The 17574-nt window shown below is 37.1% G+C and overlaps 2 protein-coding genes across 43 annotated transcripts in view; one reads left to right on the top strand and one right to left on the bottom strand.

Moving 5' to 3' along the window:
* Nucleotides 1–6335, top strand: part of FIP1L1 (factor interacting with PAPOLA and CPSF1) — a gene marked incomplete at both ends in the record, with an annotated part of 61158 nt that extends 54823 nt beyond the window's left edge. For 29 of the 38 annotated variants that reach the window (XM_084233939.1, XM_084233936.1, XM_084233922.1 and 26 more), the window contains 3 exons: nucleotides 503–716; nucleotides 5357–5494; nucleotides 6160–6307. In XM_084233939.1, coding sequence (XP_084090065.1) covers nucleotides 503–716; nucleotides 5357–5494; nucleotides 6160–6307 — 500 coding nt within the window. Of the gene's footprint in view, nucleotides 1–502; nucleotides 717–5356; nucleotides 5495–6159 lie in introns of all 38 variants that reach the window. The other 9 variants (XM_084233945.1, XM_084233944.1, XM_084233943.1 and 6 more) reach the window with 3 other exon arrangements.
* Nucleotides 6336–7624: 1289 nt separating this feature from the next.
* The window catches only part of LNX1 (ligand of numb-protein X 1), a gene marked incomplete at both ends in the record, with an annotated part of 88818 nt that continues 78868 nt past the window's right edge, over nucleotides 7625–17574 (bottom strand). For 3 of the 5 annotated variants that reach the window (XM_084233120.1, XM_084233122.1, XM_084233123.1), the window contains 4 exons: nucleotides 7625–7760; nucleotides 8100–8258; nucleotides 14612–14840; nucleotides 15643–15811. In XM_084233120.1, coding sequence (XP_084089246.1) covers nucleotides 7625–7760; nucleotides 8100–8258; nucleotides 14612–14840; nucleotides 15643–15811 — 693 coding nt within the window. Of the gene's footprint in view, nucleotides 7761–8099; nucleotides 8259–14611; nucleotides 14841–15642; nucleotides 15821–17574 lie in introns of all 5 variants that reach the window. The other 2 variants (XM_084233119.1, XM_084233121.1) reach the window with 1 other exon arrangement.

Here is a 17574-nt window from a genome sequence, read left to right as displayed (position 1 = left end):
CTTTCATTATTATCCCCAGTTAACTCAAAGTTGCAGTTCCAAGAACCTATCTACAGAAAACCTATCTAAAACCTAAAACCTATCTACAGAACCTATCTAAAAAATTAAGTGAGGGCTTCCTGGACATGTTTTTTCAGGTTGACCATTATTTTCCTTCAGTACTTTGAAGGTGAAGGTGTCCTTATGTATTTTGGTTTACATTTTGATATTGGGAAGTTTATGGTATTATGTCTTCTAGTTCCTGGTAGCCTTACAACAAGGAGAATATTTATATGTTAGTTCTCTTTCAGGTTTGTTTCTCATTATACCCTCTAAACTGTCTGCACTATATGTTAATCTTTTTTATTTATAAGATAAATACCCATTATAATCTTAAGAACATTTTGGGTGAAATTTTATCTTATTTTTTAGTATTCCCCCAACCCTTCTATCTTTCTCTTGTTTTTTTTTTAGGTACCATAACTTTTGTTTTTAATTATGTTTATTTTTCTTTTTCTTATAGTTGCCTTTCCTCACCTTCCTGGTTCTGCTCCTTCATGGCCTAGTCTTGTGGATACCAGCAAGCAATGGGACTATTATGCAAGAAGAGAGAAAGACCGAGACAGAGACAGAGACCGAGACCGAGAGCGGGACCGTGACCGGGACAGAGAAAGAGAGCGCACCAGAGAGAGAGAGAGGGAGCGAGATCACAGTCCTACACCAAGTGTTTTCAACAGGTTTGTTGAAAGTGTAGGAATCTGTACACATTTATTTCATAGGCTTCTTAGAATTTATATTTGATGTGATGTTGGAAAATCCAGTTCAACTAGAGAAGGATTACTTGAAAAGTGATTAGGGATAGGAATTTTAAATTAGTCTTTTTGATGTCATGATGATTTTTTATTCCCTGAACCAATGTACTATAGTAAAATTGGTGAAAGGAATGCCTTTCTTTTTAATAGGGCTAGGGGATGATTGCTAAAGGATTGGTTGGCTTGAGAAGCGGCTTGATGATTTACCTGCAGGTGTGTCATTAGGTAGTTCAGATTTAGGAGAAAATAAATAATGATGGTTGGTGTCTGGAAATTGACTCCTAAAACTTTCTATGCCATTGGAAAGAATTCATACAATGATGTGGTACTGGCATATATTCCTGACCTTAAGAATAAACTTCAGAATTCTTAAATAATCTGTAAGATATATCATACTCTGGCCTCAGTGCACCTTTCTGCATTTTGACCCCAATTCTCTCCAATATGCTGCTTGTTCTAGCTACACTTTACTGATTGCTCTTCTAATTCCTCTTGTGTCATACTTCCCTTGCTCATGTTGCTTCTCTTCTCTGCCTCACAAACTTCTCTTCATTCTACAGTCCGTTAGTTATTTCCTTCACATTCTCCTTAAGCACTCTTTGTATTTTCTTTGAAGCATGTCTGTCTTAGTATGTCTCTTTAAGGGTATTGAGCACCATTATTCATTTTTGTATCTTCACACTTTTTACAGTAATGCCTAGCAGTGGCTGTATCAGTGAATAAATGACTTAAACATTTCAAGAGGAGGAAGATGAATACAATTTTGAAAACTTGGTGAAACTGTCTTTCCTAAACAGATTTTGAAATGAAGAAAAATCAGTCTATCACTATCATAACATTAATTTGAACATCTTATTCTTCAAAGTATTAATTTGGACATCTTATAGCAGTCTCAGTACCATCACAATGTAAAATGAAGTTAAAGACAATTTTTTCTCATGCCAGCTACTTTTGTGGGTGAGATAAATGTAACATACATAGACAATTTTCTGATTTTGCTGAATGAGATGAAGCAATATATCATTTCAGGATGTGGGCACGTACTTGATTCAGGAAGCTTTTTTTTTTTTTTTAAGATATAATCGTGATTATATATCTCAGTCCAAAAAATTATAGGATCTGGGGGATTTATCTAGTTTTTTTTAAATTTTGATTTGTTGGATGAGGAAATGGAAACACAAATTAATGGTGGAGTTGTTACTTAAATATGGTTGAGATACTACTTAAAATCCTTTCTAGTGTTAAAATTAGGTAGCTTAAAAATTATAACTTAAAGATTTTCATTTTCCTTGTTCCTCTCTGCACTTGATTATTTTTGAGCTGGGGGAGCAATTCATTTTTTTATTCATGTAACAGATATTCTGAGTATTATGCACCAGGCACAGAACTGTCTGCTGAGAGACAGAAATAGTCATATGCTATCCTTATAGATTTAACCTGTCAACTTGACAGGGCTGGTTAATAGTTTAAAACATAATAAAAAGATTGTCCAAGTAGTAGGTAAATAGACATTTTTCTCCCTTTCTATGGGTCCTAATTGACTTATACATTGTGGGTGCTAATAAAATCTTATTAACTAAGTAAAGGTATGATACATATATATGTGTTTGTGTGCATGTGTGAGTACATATTTTGTTTGTAGGTTGGAGCATGTGCTGTTAATTCTAGTCACTTAAGTGCATGATTCTATTAAGGTCAAGAGCATTATTTTCCAGAAAGTTGAACTCTTTCTAATGCAGTTCACATGAATTTATTTTGAAGTAGGACAAGTTAAGAAAATTGAAACGTGATAAATAAGGTTAAAATGAATTGATTTGCTAAATGATATAATATTTATAGAAGATTTGAGACTGAATTTTGATTCTTCAATGTACACATGCATAAGCGCTACTTAATTTTTATTGAAACTAAATCACACTTGGTTTTCAGGTTGCTAAGTTTGTAGGGCAGCAGGAGTCAATGTTTATCTAAAGATGACTAAAAGTTCAAGGCCAGAGAGGCAAAAGGAGGAGGAATTTTGTGAATTATCTAGGAATAAAGTGTTCTGAAAAATCCAAGTGAAATATAAGTAACAGCGTGTTTCTTTTTTCCCCTGAAGACTTGACATTTTAGTGATATGGCAGGTACTATGTGTTGTGTTACAAATTACAGGTTCGTTGTTTTGAAAATTACAAACCAGTTTCAACATCTGTTTTTTTGGCAATTTAATTGTGGACTAGAAAGAAAGGCTGCTCATTCTAGGGTGCTTGAAATGAGTTCTAATGATTTCCAGACCCAGAGAAACCTTTGTGCTGCAGCTGCTTATCAGAAAAAAAGAATGGAAGAGAAGGGGGTCTTTTTATATTTTGTGCGTGAGACTGACTCTTCTATCATCTGTAGTAAGGTTTACGGTCCTCAGAATCTAACGGGCATCAAAGCTGACAAGTTTGTTAGGGCGATAGGGAAAAGAGAGTTAAAAACAATTAACTATGAGATAAACTGACCTTACTGATTTTTCTGTAATTCTAATTGGAAGCATTACAAAGGGAGCCTCGTTTTTTAACAGGAGTTAACTATAATCATTTGTGATGTTGCTGAGAACTACAGCATTAAATTTACTGAAGATGGTGAGCTTGTATGTTAGCTGTTACTCATTGAGGGCCTACTCTTATACCAGGTGCTTTATAAATGTTAATTTCCAGTGCTGCAAAAAACCTGGAAAAGATTGTCACAAATTTTACAGATCAGCAAACTGAGATTTAGAGCGGTTAAGTCACACTAGGTCATATATTTAATTATGTGCTAGTCAGCATGTGATCCTGGATCCACTCTGCACCCTACTCTACACTGCCTGTTAACGGTACATTGCCTTTCAGGTGCATGCTTCCTTCCACCTTCCAAATACAAAGTACATGTCTGTGGTTAGAAAGAAAAAGTGTATGTGTACATGTGTATACCAACATGTACATATATTTGTATGTACTTATACATGGTGTGTATTAATACTTTAAAAAAACATTTAAAAAATGTAACAATCACAGTTGGTGAGACTAACTTGGTTAGCAGTATGACTTGGCATTAGGCATAGCATTTCTTAATCATTACATTTTTTTTTAAACAAATCTTTTTTTAAAAAATTTTTTATTTATTTATACATGCACTGGATACAGTCAGAAGTGCGGGAGGGTGAGAGAATTCACCAGAGCCAGAGTGGGGAGCAGAGCAGGCAGAAGGACCGAAGTACACTGCTGAGGGGAGCAGCGGGCGGCAGGAGAGGTCTGCGCGCCATGTGGGACCCTCCTCCAGTGGCCAGGGAGCAGCCGGGGATCGTTGAACCGGCGCTGCAGAGGCTGCGGGCAGCTTCGCAACCCAGCTCTCAACCGCTGCCCCACCGGTGGTGGGGGGGTGGGGGGGCCCTTAATCATTACTTTTGCCAGGAGACCACAGGCTGATTTGTTCTATATGGCTTGTGCTTTCTACCAATACTATCTCCTGTTACTCAGATTCCTTAATGTCTTGATGTTTCATTCAAGTTAATTGAATAATTTGTATTCAGGATGCATTTCTAGAAACCAACGCTCTGTAGCATGCAGTGCTCCAAAAAGACATTTTTTTCTTCAGTTGAGTATATTGATAGTTGGTTATAGAGCGCTGACTTTTGTACTGAGCAAACAAAAAAAAATTGAGCATATGGAGAGAAAAATGTTAATTGAAAGACATGAGAAGAAGACAGTGATTAGGGAGATAACAACTAACCTAACTCTTGCTTTCAGTCTCATTATCATTAGTTCATGCTATCCAAAATCAGAAAAAGGAGGTACAGTTTAAATTTATATGTTTGAAAAAAATTTTAAAAATGATAAATGTTAAAATAAAAAAATTAAAATAAAAATAAATTTCTATATTTGAAATTATTATTAGCCATTTGCATTCTCCCACTCCCCTACTGCACAGATAGTATTAAGTAACGGGGATGTCAAACTGCAAGTATGTCTATAGGCACTTACCTGCTTGCATTTTGAGAGGATGTTGTAGAAGTTGCTTTGATGTACCTTTTTTACTTTCATACCTCTTTATTAGATGAATAAACTTGATGTGATTGACAAACATAAGTACCGTTACCTACTTTCTCCCATGTAGCCATCGTGAGTCAGATTTTAATGTATTTTTAGAAATTTGACTATCAAAGATTTCACATAAGAATTTTGGTTGGAAATCTGATTATACAAATGTGTTTTTCATTCTAAAAGTAGTAAAAGAGAAACTGATTAAAACTTAAATCAATTACAGATTATACTTTTTGAAGACAAACAACATTGCTATATAAGATTTTTACCCCATAATTTTGAAAACAGTAAAATTGATCTTTTAACATGTATTATGTTTTGTATTCTTGTGTTAGATCTAGTACTAATCTGGGAATGGCATTATTTTCCTCTTAATTCAACATTTATTTTGTACCTGTTCTGTACAAGATGCCAGGCATCTTCTGGCTTGGACTCAGGTCTCACTTTCTTTTGCAGTTTGTAATTATTCAGAATTAACAGTCCAATTGTCAAGAAAACTTGTTTCTACTCCAATTTCAGTGATGAAGAGCGATACAGATACAGGGAATATGCGGAAAGAGGCTATGAACGTCACAGAGCAAGTCGAGAGAAAGAAGAACGACACAGAGAAAGACGGCACAGAGAGAAAGAGGAAACCAGACATAAGTCATCTCGGAGGTTTGTTCTTTTAATAATATAGTGAAGCTAAGAGAGAAATTGAGTTGACTTCAGGAAATAAAAGCAAACATTGCCAAATAACCAGTAGAATGTGCCTAAATTGGAAAGTAAAGAGTAATTCTGTTGAAATATTTGACTGCTTTTAGGCTTCAACAAAGATTCTTTAACAACACTATATTTAATGTCCATTAACCAAAATTAGCATGGAATAAAAAAAATGAGAATCAGACTTACTGCATTATTTCATTGGGGAAGGAGTATTTTCACAAATGAATCAATCTTTAATGGAAACTGTTCAGTTTGATCAAGGAGAAAATTTAGTGCCTTGTAATCTCAAAAAAAAAAAAATCAGTATTAAATTTTAATGCCTATTGTTTGCTTAAATCAACCCTAGAAAATATTTCCTGTTCTTATTTGGTGTTTTAGTTTCTAGTTTATAATTAGTCCTTCAGAATGAAGTATATGGGCACTGGGAAGCAAGGGCAGTATCATTGAAGGTGAGTCTATAAATATAGTCTGCATAAAAGCCATGTAATTGATTACTCCCCAGAATATGAGAAAATTATTTAAATGTAATATTGAGAATTTACCAAGGGAAAGTGAGTTGATTTTTGTTACGCGTATACCTAAAACATTTTTAAGTACACACCTTTCCTTTTCTTCAGTAATAGTAGACGTCGACATGAAAGTGAAGAAGGAGACAGTCATAGGAGACACAAGCACAAAAAATCTAAAAGAAGCAAAGAAGGAAAAGAAGCTGGCAGTGAGCCCGCCCCTGAACAGGAGAGCACCGAACCTGCACCTGCAGAGTAGGCATGGTTATGGCCTTTTGTGTATATGAGTCCCAGAAATAGAAGCTATAAATCTTATTTTTCTGGATAATGTTTGAGAAATGTACCTTGAATCTTGTTCTGTTAGTATGCGAAGTTAACCTTTTCTTTTCCTCCAAAATAAAAGTGGATTTTTCATGTTAAGTTAAAAAAATCTTTGTCTTGTAATATTTAAAGACAGTAATGACTTTATATCCAAGAAAGTAATGTGAATGAGTCACTCAGCAGGGAATTTAGAGAGCTATGTTTAGCTATGTACATATGCAGTATTTGATAAAGGTCAAGGTTTCCCAGCTTGGCCATAATTTTTCTTGACTTAATCAAATACCAGTTTAGAGGTTGTACTGTAAAAGGCATCTCTGAGATTAAAACTAGGCTTTTATAATTACTGCTGTGGCACTGTTGCTTAGCATATTAAAGAACTCGTACAGTTTTGATATCACAACTTTTTCATAGGTTTTCAGTGTTCTGAATTTGGGTTCATGGTGAAACTAAATGGGGAACTTTTATATGCAAATTAAAATCTAAAGGCATTTGAGTGACCTCTGAAATAGCTTGCTTGCCCTTGGTTAGTTTCTAGCAGGCACATGGACAAACACTCATCGCTGAAAACAAGTTGGAATTGCCTCATAGCCATCAACGGGAGCTGATCAAGCTGGTTTGGCTTTCCTTAATGCTTTTTCCAAGGCACATTGGTTGAACAGCATGTGAAGTTTATACAGTTAAGAAGAAATGGCAAGAGCTTTAGACGAATCATTTCCTATTAAATCCAAAGTTTAATTTTGAGCATTTTTCGGGATAATGCTTAAAAAGTATATGTGAGTGATGGTAGCATGGTTTTAAACAATTACTAAGAACTTACTAATAAAAATGAACTTGGTATCACATATTAAGGACAACTCTAATTTTTGAAAAATATTTATTTCTTCTTTGATGAAAGGAACATTTTTTAGCAGTGCACTTTTAAAATCCACTGGCTTTAATTTTTTTTGAAATGCCCATAATTTACCTTTTGCAGACCTCAGCATATACCAAATTATATTGTATGATTTGAGTTCATTGGGGGCATACAAACCATTTCAACTGTTTAGAAAAATATACATTGTAGAGAAATGTTCCACACTGAATAAAAACTATTAGTAATGGTTGTTTTGAGTTACATTTTTTGAGGGTGTAGTTGACTTTGATTAGATCATTAAAGTTTACATTTTTACAATGTATCCTTTATGTACAAAAATTGATGAAGAGTTTTTCAGCTTAGTCTACTTGTGATTTTTTTCTGACCCATCCATCTTTGAATCTATAAAAAAGTGCCAGGCCAAGAAACAATAGTGAGAGTGATTTTCCCTTTAAGTTCTTTGAGCATCCTTGCCAGGCAAGCATGTATCATTCCTGATGTACTTCTACCATTGACAGCAAGAAGAATATCACCACATCTAAAACCAAAACAGAAAGATAAGATTAACATTTTGATTTGCAAGTTTTTGTTGATGTTGCTACAACTGCCAGTTTTAATTACATTATTTCTGATTAAGCTGTTTATGTAAGCCTTATCCTTTCAGTTTGTGTTAGAAGGGATTCTAAATGTAGGAAGTTGCTGTATGGGACCAAGAATAAGTGATCATTTTGGAGTTCTTAAAAATTGAATGCTACACAAATGTTTTAATTTCTTACCAATAATAAAGGTAAAAAGAATGTATACCTTATTTCACATGGGGCCAAGCTTTTGCATATATAATACTTGAAGTTTTTTGTTAAGTAGTCATTATTATTACCTAATTCTTCCATCATTGTATGCTGGTGTTCCTTCAACAATGGATTTGATAAAAAAAGGTTTGTTTCCATTGTATTCTTCATAACCTCCTACAATGCAGAAGCCCAGACTTCCAGCTGTGTTTCTTCGTAATATAACATCTTTACAGTTATACAGGTACCTGAAATAGAATGTAATCAGTGTATATGTACAGTTAAATTTAACTCTTAGGGAATAATTACTGTGCTTCATTTCTGATTCTCTCCCTTCCCACCCTTTTAAAGCCTAAATTGCACTGGATATTTCTCAAAATTGTGTGTGATAGCCCAGTGAACTTTGCGCTATTGACTTACTCTAATTGAACTTCTGATTCCCATAGCTGAACGCCTTTTAAAAAGTTATACCATCTATTATGTTCTGTTTATACATCTGAGAAAATCATTTTTGGCATAAAGATATAATGCCTCAATTTATATTAAAAAGTTAAATATGTGTAAATTCTTACTGATGAACCAATTCAAGCATTCATGTGGATATAAATTTTAATGAACATGAAATCCTTTGAATAAATAATCTGAAAATTTAAGCCTAACTAATTAATGCATTTGAAGTTTTTTTTTTTTTTTACTTAAAAATATACTTTATATAATTGTTTGGTTATAAGGGAAGCATATACATAAAGTGAATGGAAATTGAGATACATTTAAAGATTATAGGAATGATTCATATTGAAGCAATAAAACAAGGCAGTAAACTGAATAGCAAGTTATAAAAGGAATGAGAGATGGCACCACAGATCTTCTGTAAATGGGTAGACTCCTCAGCTAACATAGAAAATTGAAGACTATTTTTTACTAGTCCATGTCAGTTGGATCAGTGTTGACATAGCAGGTTTAGTTCGAGTTGTGTTACATTTATGACAGGTTGTATCAGGAGCTGGATTTGACTCTTTAAATCCCCCAGTTCAGGAAGTGATTTGACAGAAAATTAGTATTTTCATGTTGGTAAAAATTGAGATATGCCTGTTTTGTTTTATTAACTGTACCTGAAAATATTAATCCTTTTTTAAAAAAACCAATAAAAAGTCTCATGTGTTTTGTTACGTGATGTGTAAGTTATGTTTATTATCAACATCACTAATCAACATTAGATTTTTCATGATGTTACCGACTCCCACCTGAAATAAAAACTGCTTTGGGTTTGTTGGCGAATAACTCGAAATGTAGAGCTAAATTCAGATCTGCTAAATTTTGTTTTGTATCCAGTGTCATATATACACTATTTATAATAATTTTCACTGAAATAATTGAAAAATGAATTTCATTAAATGAAAGCTCATGTTTTGACTGTAAATATTCGTTTGTTATATTACACAGTAAGATCTGTTCGTAGTAAAATCATCCTGTAGGAGCTGTGGTGTTAATCACGTTTACACAGTGGTTCACCAACTGCTTGTGTACAAAACCAGTAATTCACTGACTCCAACACCAGAGCATAGAATTAAGTGATTCTAATCATAATCATGATCCACTATCTGTCTTAACATTTCCGAGTTGGAATTGTTAAAATAAATCAGTTGGTACACACACTGTTTGAAATAGTTTTTTATTCTTTTGACCATTCTGTTTTTCATATCACTTTGCACCTTACATTAACTCTTACTGAATATTTCATGTGGCAAGCGTTCCATGCCTCTTTATTGCATAGCTTTATGGTATTCTCTGATTCTGGACTCAGCCACAAGAACATTAGTGGATGTATGCCACAGCCAGCCAAACCCTAGATAGGATAGTATGGCCAGCCAAGAGCAGCAGAATTGCAAATGCATGAGGGAACCTGCCATAATCAAACCTAGTCCAGATCAGCTGAACTCCACAGATTCATGAACTAATGAAGTCTTAATATTGCCTATAATTGAGGTTTTGTGGCTAGTTTATGCAGCATGATTATGAAAATAATTGCTATTCCTACTCTTCTATTTTGGTTGTATCTTCCAGGTAGATGAAATTTACTATCATTCACTCTAATGTCTTTTCTAGTAGCCTGTACCTACATAATTTTAATGGTAATGAAATTTTTTGCCCTCTAGACTGAGACCATGAGGGCGATCCCTAGACTATTTTATATTTTACATCGTTGTTTCAACAAATTCCTGCCAAGCAGAACCACAGGTATTCTTTTCTTTTGGAGGTCCTACCCATCTTTGTAACAAATATTAAAATGTATTCATATCCCACTTTAAACAGAGGCTAGCTTGGGGAAGGTATAAAAAGCTTTGAAAAACAATTTTGCTCTTAAAATGACCATGAGTAATTCACTTGATTTTGGTTGACTGACTTACCAGCAGTCGTCATCATCTCTGACACGGAAGATGATGAAAGGAAATGGCAAGAAATTGAGGCCTCAGGTAAGTAATGAAGGCTTTAGCATACTATGCTGGTGGCACATGAAATACCCACTCACTCAACGACAAAAGTCTGAGTCATTCTGACTCCTGCTTGACTTCTTTATGGTAAGGAGAGGAAAAATTATATAGCTCAAATCATAAAAGCTAAGCATAGACTCTGCATCCATTTAAGGATGCTTACCAAACTTACTGTATCGTGGTTAAGGTCATGGAGTCTAAAACCAGTCAGCCTGGTTCAAATCCCCACTCTGCCTGTTACTTAGCGATATAACCCTGGGCAAGTTACTTAAGCACTCCTCTGTGCTTCGTTTCCTATCTTTAAGGAAAATAGTACCTGGATCATAGAGTGGATAAGAGTTTGACCTGGCACATAGAAAAGGTTATAGAAGGATTACCTACTGTTGCATTTATTACTCAGGCTTGGATGTTCCTAATGCTGTCCCTGTCCTGTGGTTAAACTGAGTTTTTTTGACTAAAAAATCCATGATACCTGTTTTCTTGTTCTCTAAATAAAGCAAGCCTCATCAAAATGTTTTTCAGAGTTTTGGGGAAGTAAAAGGATAAATTCTTAGGCAAGAGGAGAAATGAGCTAATATATATTACTCTACTCATCCAGATGAGAGCATGTTCTGAAAGACTTCCAGATGTGGAGTGTGTGCCCTAAGCGCCAAGAGAAAATAAAGCAGGTTTTAAGTGTTTACGGAATCCTCTCCAATTGAATCACTTCTCATGATTTGTATAAATAAGACTATTTGGAGCTACAGCCCAGGTGTCATTCCAGGTACACAAAGCACCATTGTAGAGGGGGAGACGTTTCCATTGTCTTTACAACTCACTCTGTCTGCCACTGCATGTATTATCTGACATCTACCAGTTCGGGACAGACGCCCGCTGGTCCAGCATACTAATGTGATCTCCTTTATGTATATTCATTCTGTGTGTGGTGCTGTACCTGAGGGCATGGCTACAATGAATTTCCTATTTCCTATGTTATTTTATTGATGAGCATTTTAGGTAACTGGCTGGGTCATTCCTTAGTGCAAAAGGGTTTCCTTAAAATCTGTCAAGCTAAGGGAGAAATATTTCACCGAGTAGTGTATAACTTGGAGGGAAATGTCTTTACTGTGAATTTTAAAAAAATAGCTACATGCAACCTGAAAATCTGTTAACAGTTCAGGCAAATTACTTCTGAGGTATAAATCTTAGGACTTTGTGCTAAATGACTAATGTCATTTATGCCAGTGCTATTGCATTAGTCAAGAAGAAATTGGAATTTGGGGGGACTCTGTGTAGTCAAGGTTAAAATTACGAGTAGATGCCCTGACACTGAAAGTTGAAAGTGTAACAACTAAGACTCAAATTCTGAGATTATCTGAGGGCCTAACGTGGCATGGCTATTAAGGAGTTCTGGAAAATGCCAACTTTTAGTTTCAAAATGGCATGAAGATTGTTTCCCCTTATGTTTTAAAAATCACTATAGGATACTTGGAAGCAGAAATGCAAAGTCCATCTTAAACAGAACTTGGTTACTATAGGAGTGAGGGCTGCCAAGGCAGTTGAAGTCAAGGAAGATGCAAGAGAGGATGCCCATAGCTGGAGAGTGCAGACCAAGCCAGCAGAACCCTGGGGTCCATAAAAATCTCTCTTCCATATGGGGACATGAGAAATACACAACTGTTAGCAGAGCTTCCCTCGGCCTAGTTTGGAGAGGAGAAATGCTTGAGTGAGTCAACAAGGACCCGAAGAGATAACTTATATGTACAGGAGGTTGCCTTTCCGTGTGGGAGGGTCCTGCAAGGCTGAATCTCAGCTGATCTGGGAGAGAGGTGAAACAAGTTTCTATCACCTGGAATATGGCCCTGGTTCCTTCCCCGCATTATGAACCTCCAGCAAATAACTGCTCCAGGAAAATTTTATCTAACTCAAAAGATTTTAAAAGAACCAGCAGACATTACAAAAGAAATGGGGGAAAGTAACTGTAAAAACAGTAACAAACCACTTACCAGAAAAATGCTACAAATGCTCTAGAAAATGAAATTTATAAGCAATCACATTACTGTGAATTTAAAATACTAATGAAATAATTGGTCTACAGGTAAAGAATGCAGGGATACCAGATGCCAAGGGAAATATGAGAGAAGAGAATGAGTTGATACAACAGAACTGGAGGAGAGAAATCCTACAGAAATGAAAGTAGCTGCAAAGCTACAAATACACTATTAAAAACAGGAATATGAAGGACAGATCAAAATTAAGAAAATAAATTAGAAGTGAAATGACTCCAGAGAACATGAAAGAGAAAAGATACCAAATAAATACATATCTGAAGTACTGAAGAACCAAAATACTCAATTTGAACATTAGGTGAAAGATCAAGCCACGTACAGAGGGAAAGGAAATGAGACAGGCCTCACACTTCACACGACCAGTCAGTGTTATTTCACACAGTGCCTGAGTGACAATTTTATACCCAGGCAACCTGTCTTGTAGAGATGTACCATAATATCTTGAGCCAGTTCCTATCAGTAGTGGACACTACAATTCTGCAGTGATCATCACTGCAGTCATGAATTGGTGCAGCATTGTTTGTAAAAGCAGAATGTAGAAAACAAGCTACATGCGCATCTATGCAGTGGAATGCTACTCAGCTGGAGAAAGAAATAGGGGAACTTGTCATGTATGCATATGAATGATACCCAAGGTATATTCTTAGATTGAAAAATATATACTGGGCCTCCCCAGTGGCGCAGCGGTTGAGCGCTGGGTTGTGAAGCTGCCCATGGCCTCTGCGGCGCCGGTTCAATCCCCGGCTGCTCCCCGGCCACCGGAGGAGGGTCCCACATGGTGCGCAGACCCCTCCTGCCTCCTGCTGCTCCCCTCAGCAGTGTACTTTGGTCCTTCTGCCTGCTCTGCTCTCCCCTCTGGCTCTGGTGAATTCTCTCACCCTCCTGCACTTCTGACTGTACCCAGTGCTTGATAAATAAATAAATAAATCTTTAAAAAAAATTTAAAAAAAGTAAACAGAGACTGACCTATTTCCACCTTCAAAAAAAAAAAAATACTAAAACCAAACATCCTGCTTTCCTTTACTTAATCCATTGCCAGCATGCCATCTTCAGTCATTCTAATACTTAACATTTAAATCATGCATTTGGAATTAGTAAGGCAATCCTTTGAAGGCTATGATGCTGGTGAGCAACCCTCAATTTATCTATCCTTTGAATACATAATTTTCCCATATTGCTATTTAATACAGCCACCCCCAAATCCTTTCTTGCAGCATCAGACAATCACCTCAAAGGCTCCAGTTTATCTCACTAAAATGTCAAATGTCAATCCAGCTGCCTCTTGAAGTTATTTTGCATAGAAAAACTGGGGTTTAGGCCAGAGGTGCTGGGGATGAGAGGATTCACCAAAGACACAGTGGGGAGCAGAGCAAGCGGATTTACTGAAATACACTGTTAAGGAGCGGCAGGGGAGGTCTGCTGCTGCCATGTGGGTCAGCTCCCTGGCTGAGGAGCCGTAGAGGTGACAGTGCTGAGACCTAACCCCTAGGCCACCAGGGAGGTCTTGACTCTTGAAATTTTTATGCAAGAATTTTTGGGGAACCAAGGAGAGAGGAAATTAGACATGTCCTCCCTCAGCACATGCTTAATCATTGGGGTGAAGGCAGTGTTCTGTACTGCGTTATGTTTAGTCAGGGCTACCCAAACACTGAAGAGGTGAGACCACAGAGGGAAGTCATCCTCTGTGCAAATAACTAGGGCTTCCATGAGCAAATTGGGGAAAGATGAACCTTCCCCTGCTCCAGGGGAGGCTGGATTTCAGCCCCTTCTCCTTGTCAGCTGAGCTCCGTGCTGCATCAGCAACAGACACAACTGTACCTGGCAGCCCTGCCAGCCTCTCAGCATGAATGCTGGTGTTTCCCTATCCAGGCTCTCATCCTGCCCGGGGATTTCTGCATGCATTTTGAGTTACAAAAGAGAAGACAGAATTATTTCAAATAGTTCCACAACTAAGCCTGGGTCTCATTAACAGTGCCATAAATCAGCTCGAGAGCACAAAAGTGGTCTAAGAAATATAACGTTCCTCCCCCACCTCTCCAAGGATGTAACACCAGGACTCACCGCGGTAATTCTAGCCACATGACCCAGGAAGGGGACCAGTCACCAGGTGGGGCCATGTTGTAGTTGGAGTCCAGGGCTGCCGGGCTGCTGCAGTCTTCCTGGGGCTCGTGTTCTTTGACTTCTAAAGCTTTAAGTACCACAGAGGAGCATGTACTTTTCAGTAAGGCGACTGCCTCACTCCGGCTGACCTCTGTTAGTTCAACCCCATTCACATTTAACAAAATATCACCTAGTGGCCAGAGAAGAAGAGGTCATCGTTAGTGAGCATGCACAGAAACTTCTGCTTCAAGTGCAAAGGGGCAAGGACTGGCTGGGGGGCAGGAACTGACTTGGGGCCGGGAGGAGGCAGGGTTGGGGCATGGCATCATCTTCCTGCTATGACGTGGGGCTGGGCTCCCAAGTGAACTGTGAATCTGTGCATGTTCCAAGCATCAGTAAGTCATGTTTGGAGACTTCTAAAGCATACCAATTGGTATTTGGCCTTACAAAAGGAAGTAAACAAGGAAGAAAGGAAGCACGAAGACAAATTGGTCTTAATGACTCTTTGATCAAAGAAAAGCTACTATCTCCTTCCTTTTTTGTTTCCTGGTTTTAGCACAAAGGGAGACCACTTGACAAAAGCTCGCAGCACATGCAGAAAGCCTGGATGCAGCAGGCACCTGGTAGATATGGATTGAATGAAAAGAAATTACTCATGAGTGTGCCTGGCAGAGGAGTCTATAACAGTTAAGAAAAAAATGAGCTGGAATGTGTTCTTAAAGAGATAGAAAGAGTTAACGTTTCCATTCATTGAAGAAGTGATAATAGCTACCATTGATGAAGCACCTACTATGCGCAGGCCCATTTCCATGTATTGTATCATATAATTTCACGTTCTCTCCTAACAAATCACTTTAACCAATCATGGTCAGTAGGTTAACAGGTGATCTGGCAGATCACACCCTCTTGTTAATTTGGGAAACAGAAACCTAACCTGGCAGGCTGCTATCTCCCTTCACTGTCCCAGGACCTTAAGTCTCCCTTCTTTTTACCTGTTTTTATTCTTCCATCTCTGCTTATGACTCCTCCAGGCTCAACACTGATGACGTAGATAGGCAAATCCCACTCCCTATGTGATGCTCCCCCTGCAACGGTCATGCCGAGAGATTCGCTGGGGTCTTTTCGGACACTTACCATCTTCTCATGACAAGTGACTGTGGGGTGGAGGGGCTGAAGGCACAGACAGAAAACAAACGTGGCACATTTATTCACAAGTGGGTCTGCATTTCCTACATACAAAAACCACCAAAATCACATAAGTAAGCAAGGGTGGTTCTTGGTCTCAGAGAAAGACATGCAGAGAGCTTTCTTGTTGTGCTTTCCTTGTCCCTGCCAACTCCCAAAAGTTACGTTCTCCCAAATTCTATATAGGGTGACTCAGAGAAAGATTATATTTCAAACAGGACCAGTAAAAACGGAAGGAGGAAGAGGCTGGAGACCCCTGGAGAAATATTAAGCATACAAAGTAAACTATACCCAGTATTTTTCAAGTGACTCATTTATTCCTGATAGCAGTGAGTCAGCGTTTTATAAACTCTTATCATTATTGAATATCGGGAATTTTTGTCTAAGTGAAGAAAAAGTAACTATTTTAATTAAATCGATATATGTTAATATATACAGGAAGTTAATTCTGGAAATCCTCAGAAAAATGGATTTCATAAAATTACACCCTAAAAACTCCAGTATGTAGGTTCTTTCCAGTTAGTGCCTTTTCTCTGACCTCAGCAGTTCTACGTGATATGCAGTTACCATGCACAAAAATTAACTCAAAATGGACTGAAGACGTGGATATCAGACCATAAACCATAAAACAGAAGAAAACATAGGGGGAGATGAGAATTGGTATTATTTGTATTTCATAAAGAATATAAAGTGGTTTCATGGGGGTAGATGGTAGGAACTGGACAGATCAGATTTCTAAATATATGACTTCCAGGGTTTGACTCCTGTGAATATATCATCTATTTAAATAAATAATAATGAAGTTCATATAGATTTGATGGTTGACATCATACAGAACTTCATAATGTTTCATTATGAAGATAAGCTTTGACTTTTTGGTCATTTATTATCTCATGATTTCCTCTGGTTTTAAATGAACCATGTCGAACATGGTGATGGTTCATGGGTGATGAGGTGGTAGGATAACTATGGGGACTACAACAATGTAAGAAAAAAATTAAAAATGTAAAAAAAAAAAAAAAAGAAACAAGTTTATAATATAAATAATTACCCATGTCTGTTTTAATGACCTTGTATATAGTAACGTCTTGTTACTGTAACTCCAGCACTGAACTTAGCACTTAGCTCACTGCACATGGAAATACATGTCAAATAAAATGAATGGATGAATTGAAAATTGCCACAAATTGTTTTTGCTAATGACAGAAGAATAAATCAGAAATTATAAATTGTGTTGAGACACAATATATTCTATCATGGCTATTTGTAAGATCTGGGTTGTGTTCATACATAAACCCCAGAACCTTGAAGAGTCTTGAAGAGTCTGGTTACAAGATGAGGGTTATAAAAGAGAAATAGAACTTTTCTTGGAGAAAAGTTTCAAAATAAGACAAATAGATAATGGCATGAATATTGAAGTCCTAACATTCCAACTGAGGCCAAGGAGTAAATTTGGAGGGACTCTCAAGGGTAAATCTCAGCACGTGACTTTTCCCTTCTGAAAAGCAATTAGGTGCAGAACAAAAATCACCAACACCTCTCAAAGAGCCCCAGTTGGCAAAGCAGGCAGTTACAGAATGTCTCTAACTCAGGACAACACATCCCCAGTTGCTTAAAATCATTCCTGGTGGTATTTATGAAACATTTACCCCTGATTCTCACAACTCCATTAACTTTTCACATGGGGCCCAGGGATGCTGTAGGGATATTTGATTTATTTCCCAAGAAAGTGACATCTA

This window comes from Talpa europaea (assembly GCF_964194135.1).
Source record: "Talpa europaea genome assembly, chromosome: 5".
Taxonomy (NCBI): domain Eukaryota; kingdom Metazoa; phylum Chordata; class Mammalia; order Eulipotyphla; family Talpidae; genus Talpa; species Talpa europaea.
Note: the sequence above shows the minus strand (reverse complement) of the source record. Positions and strands in the feature narration are given on the sequence as shown.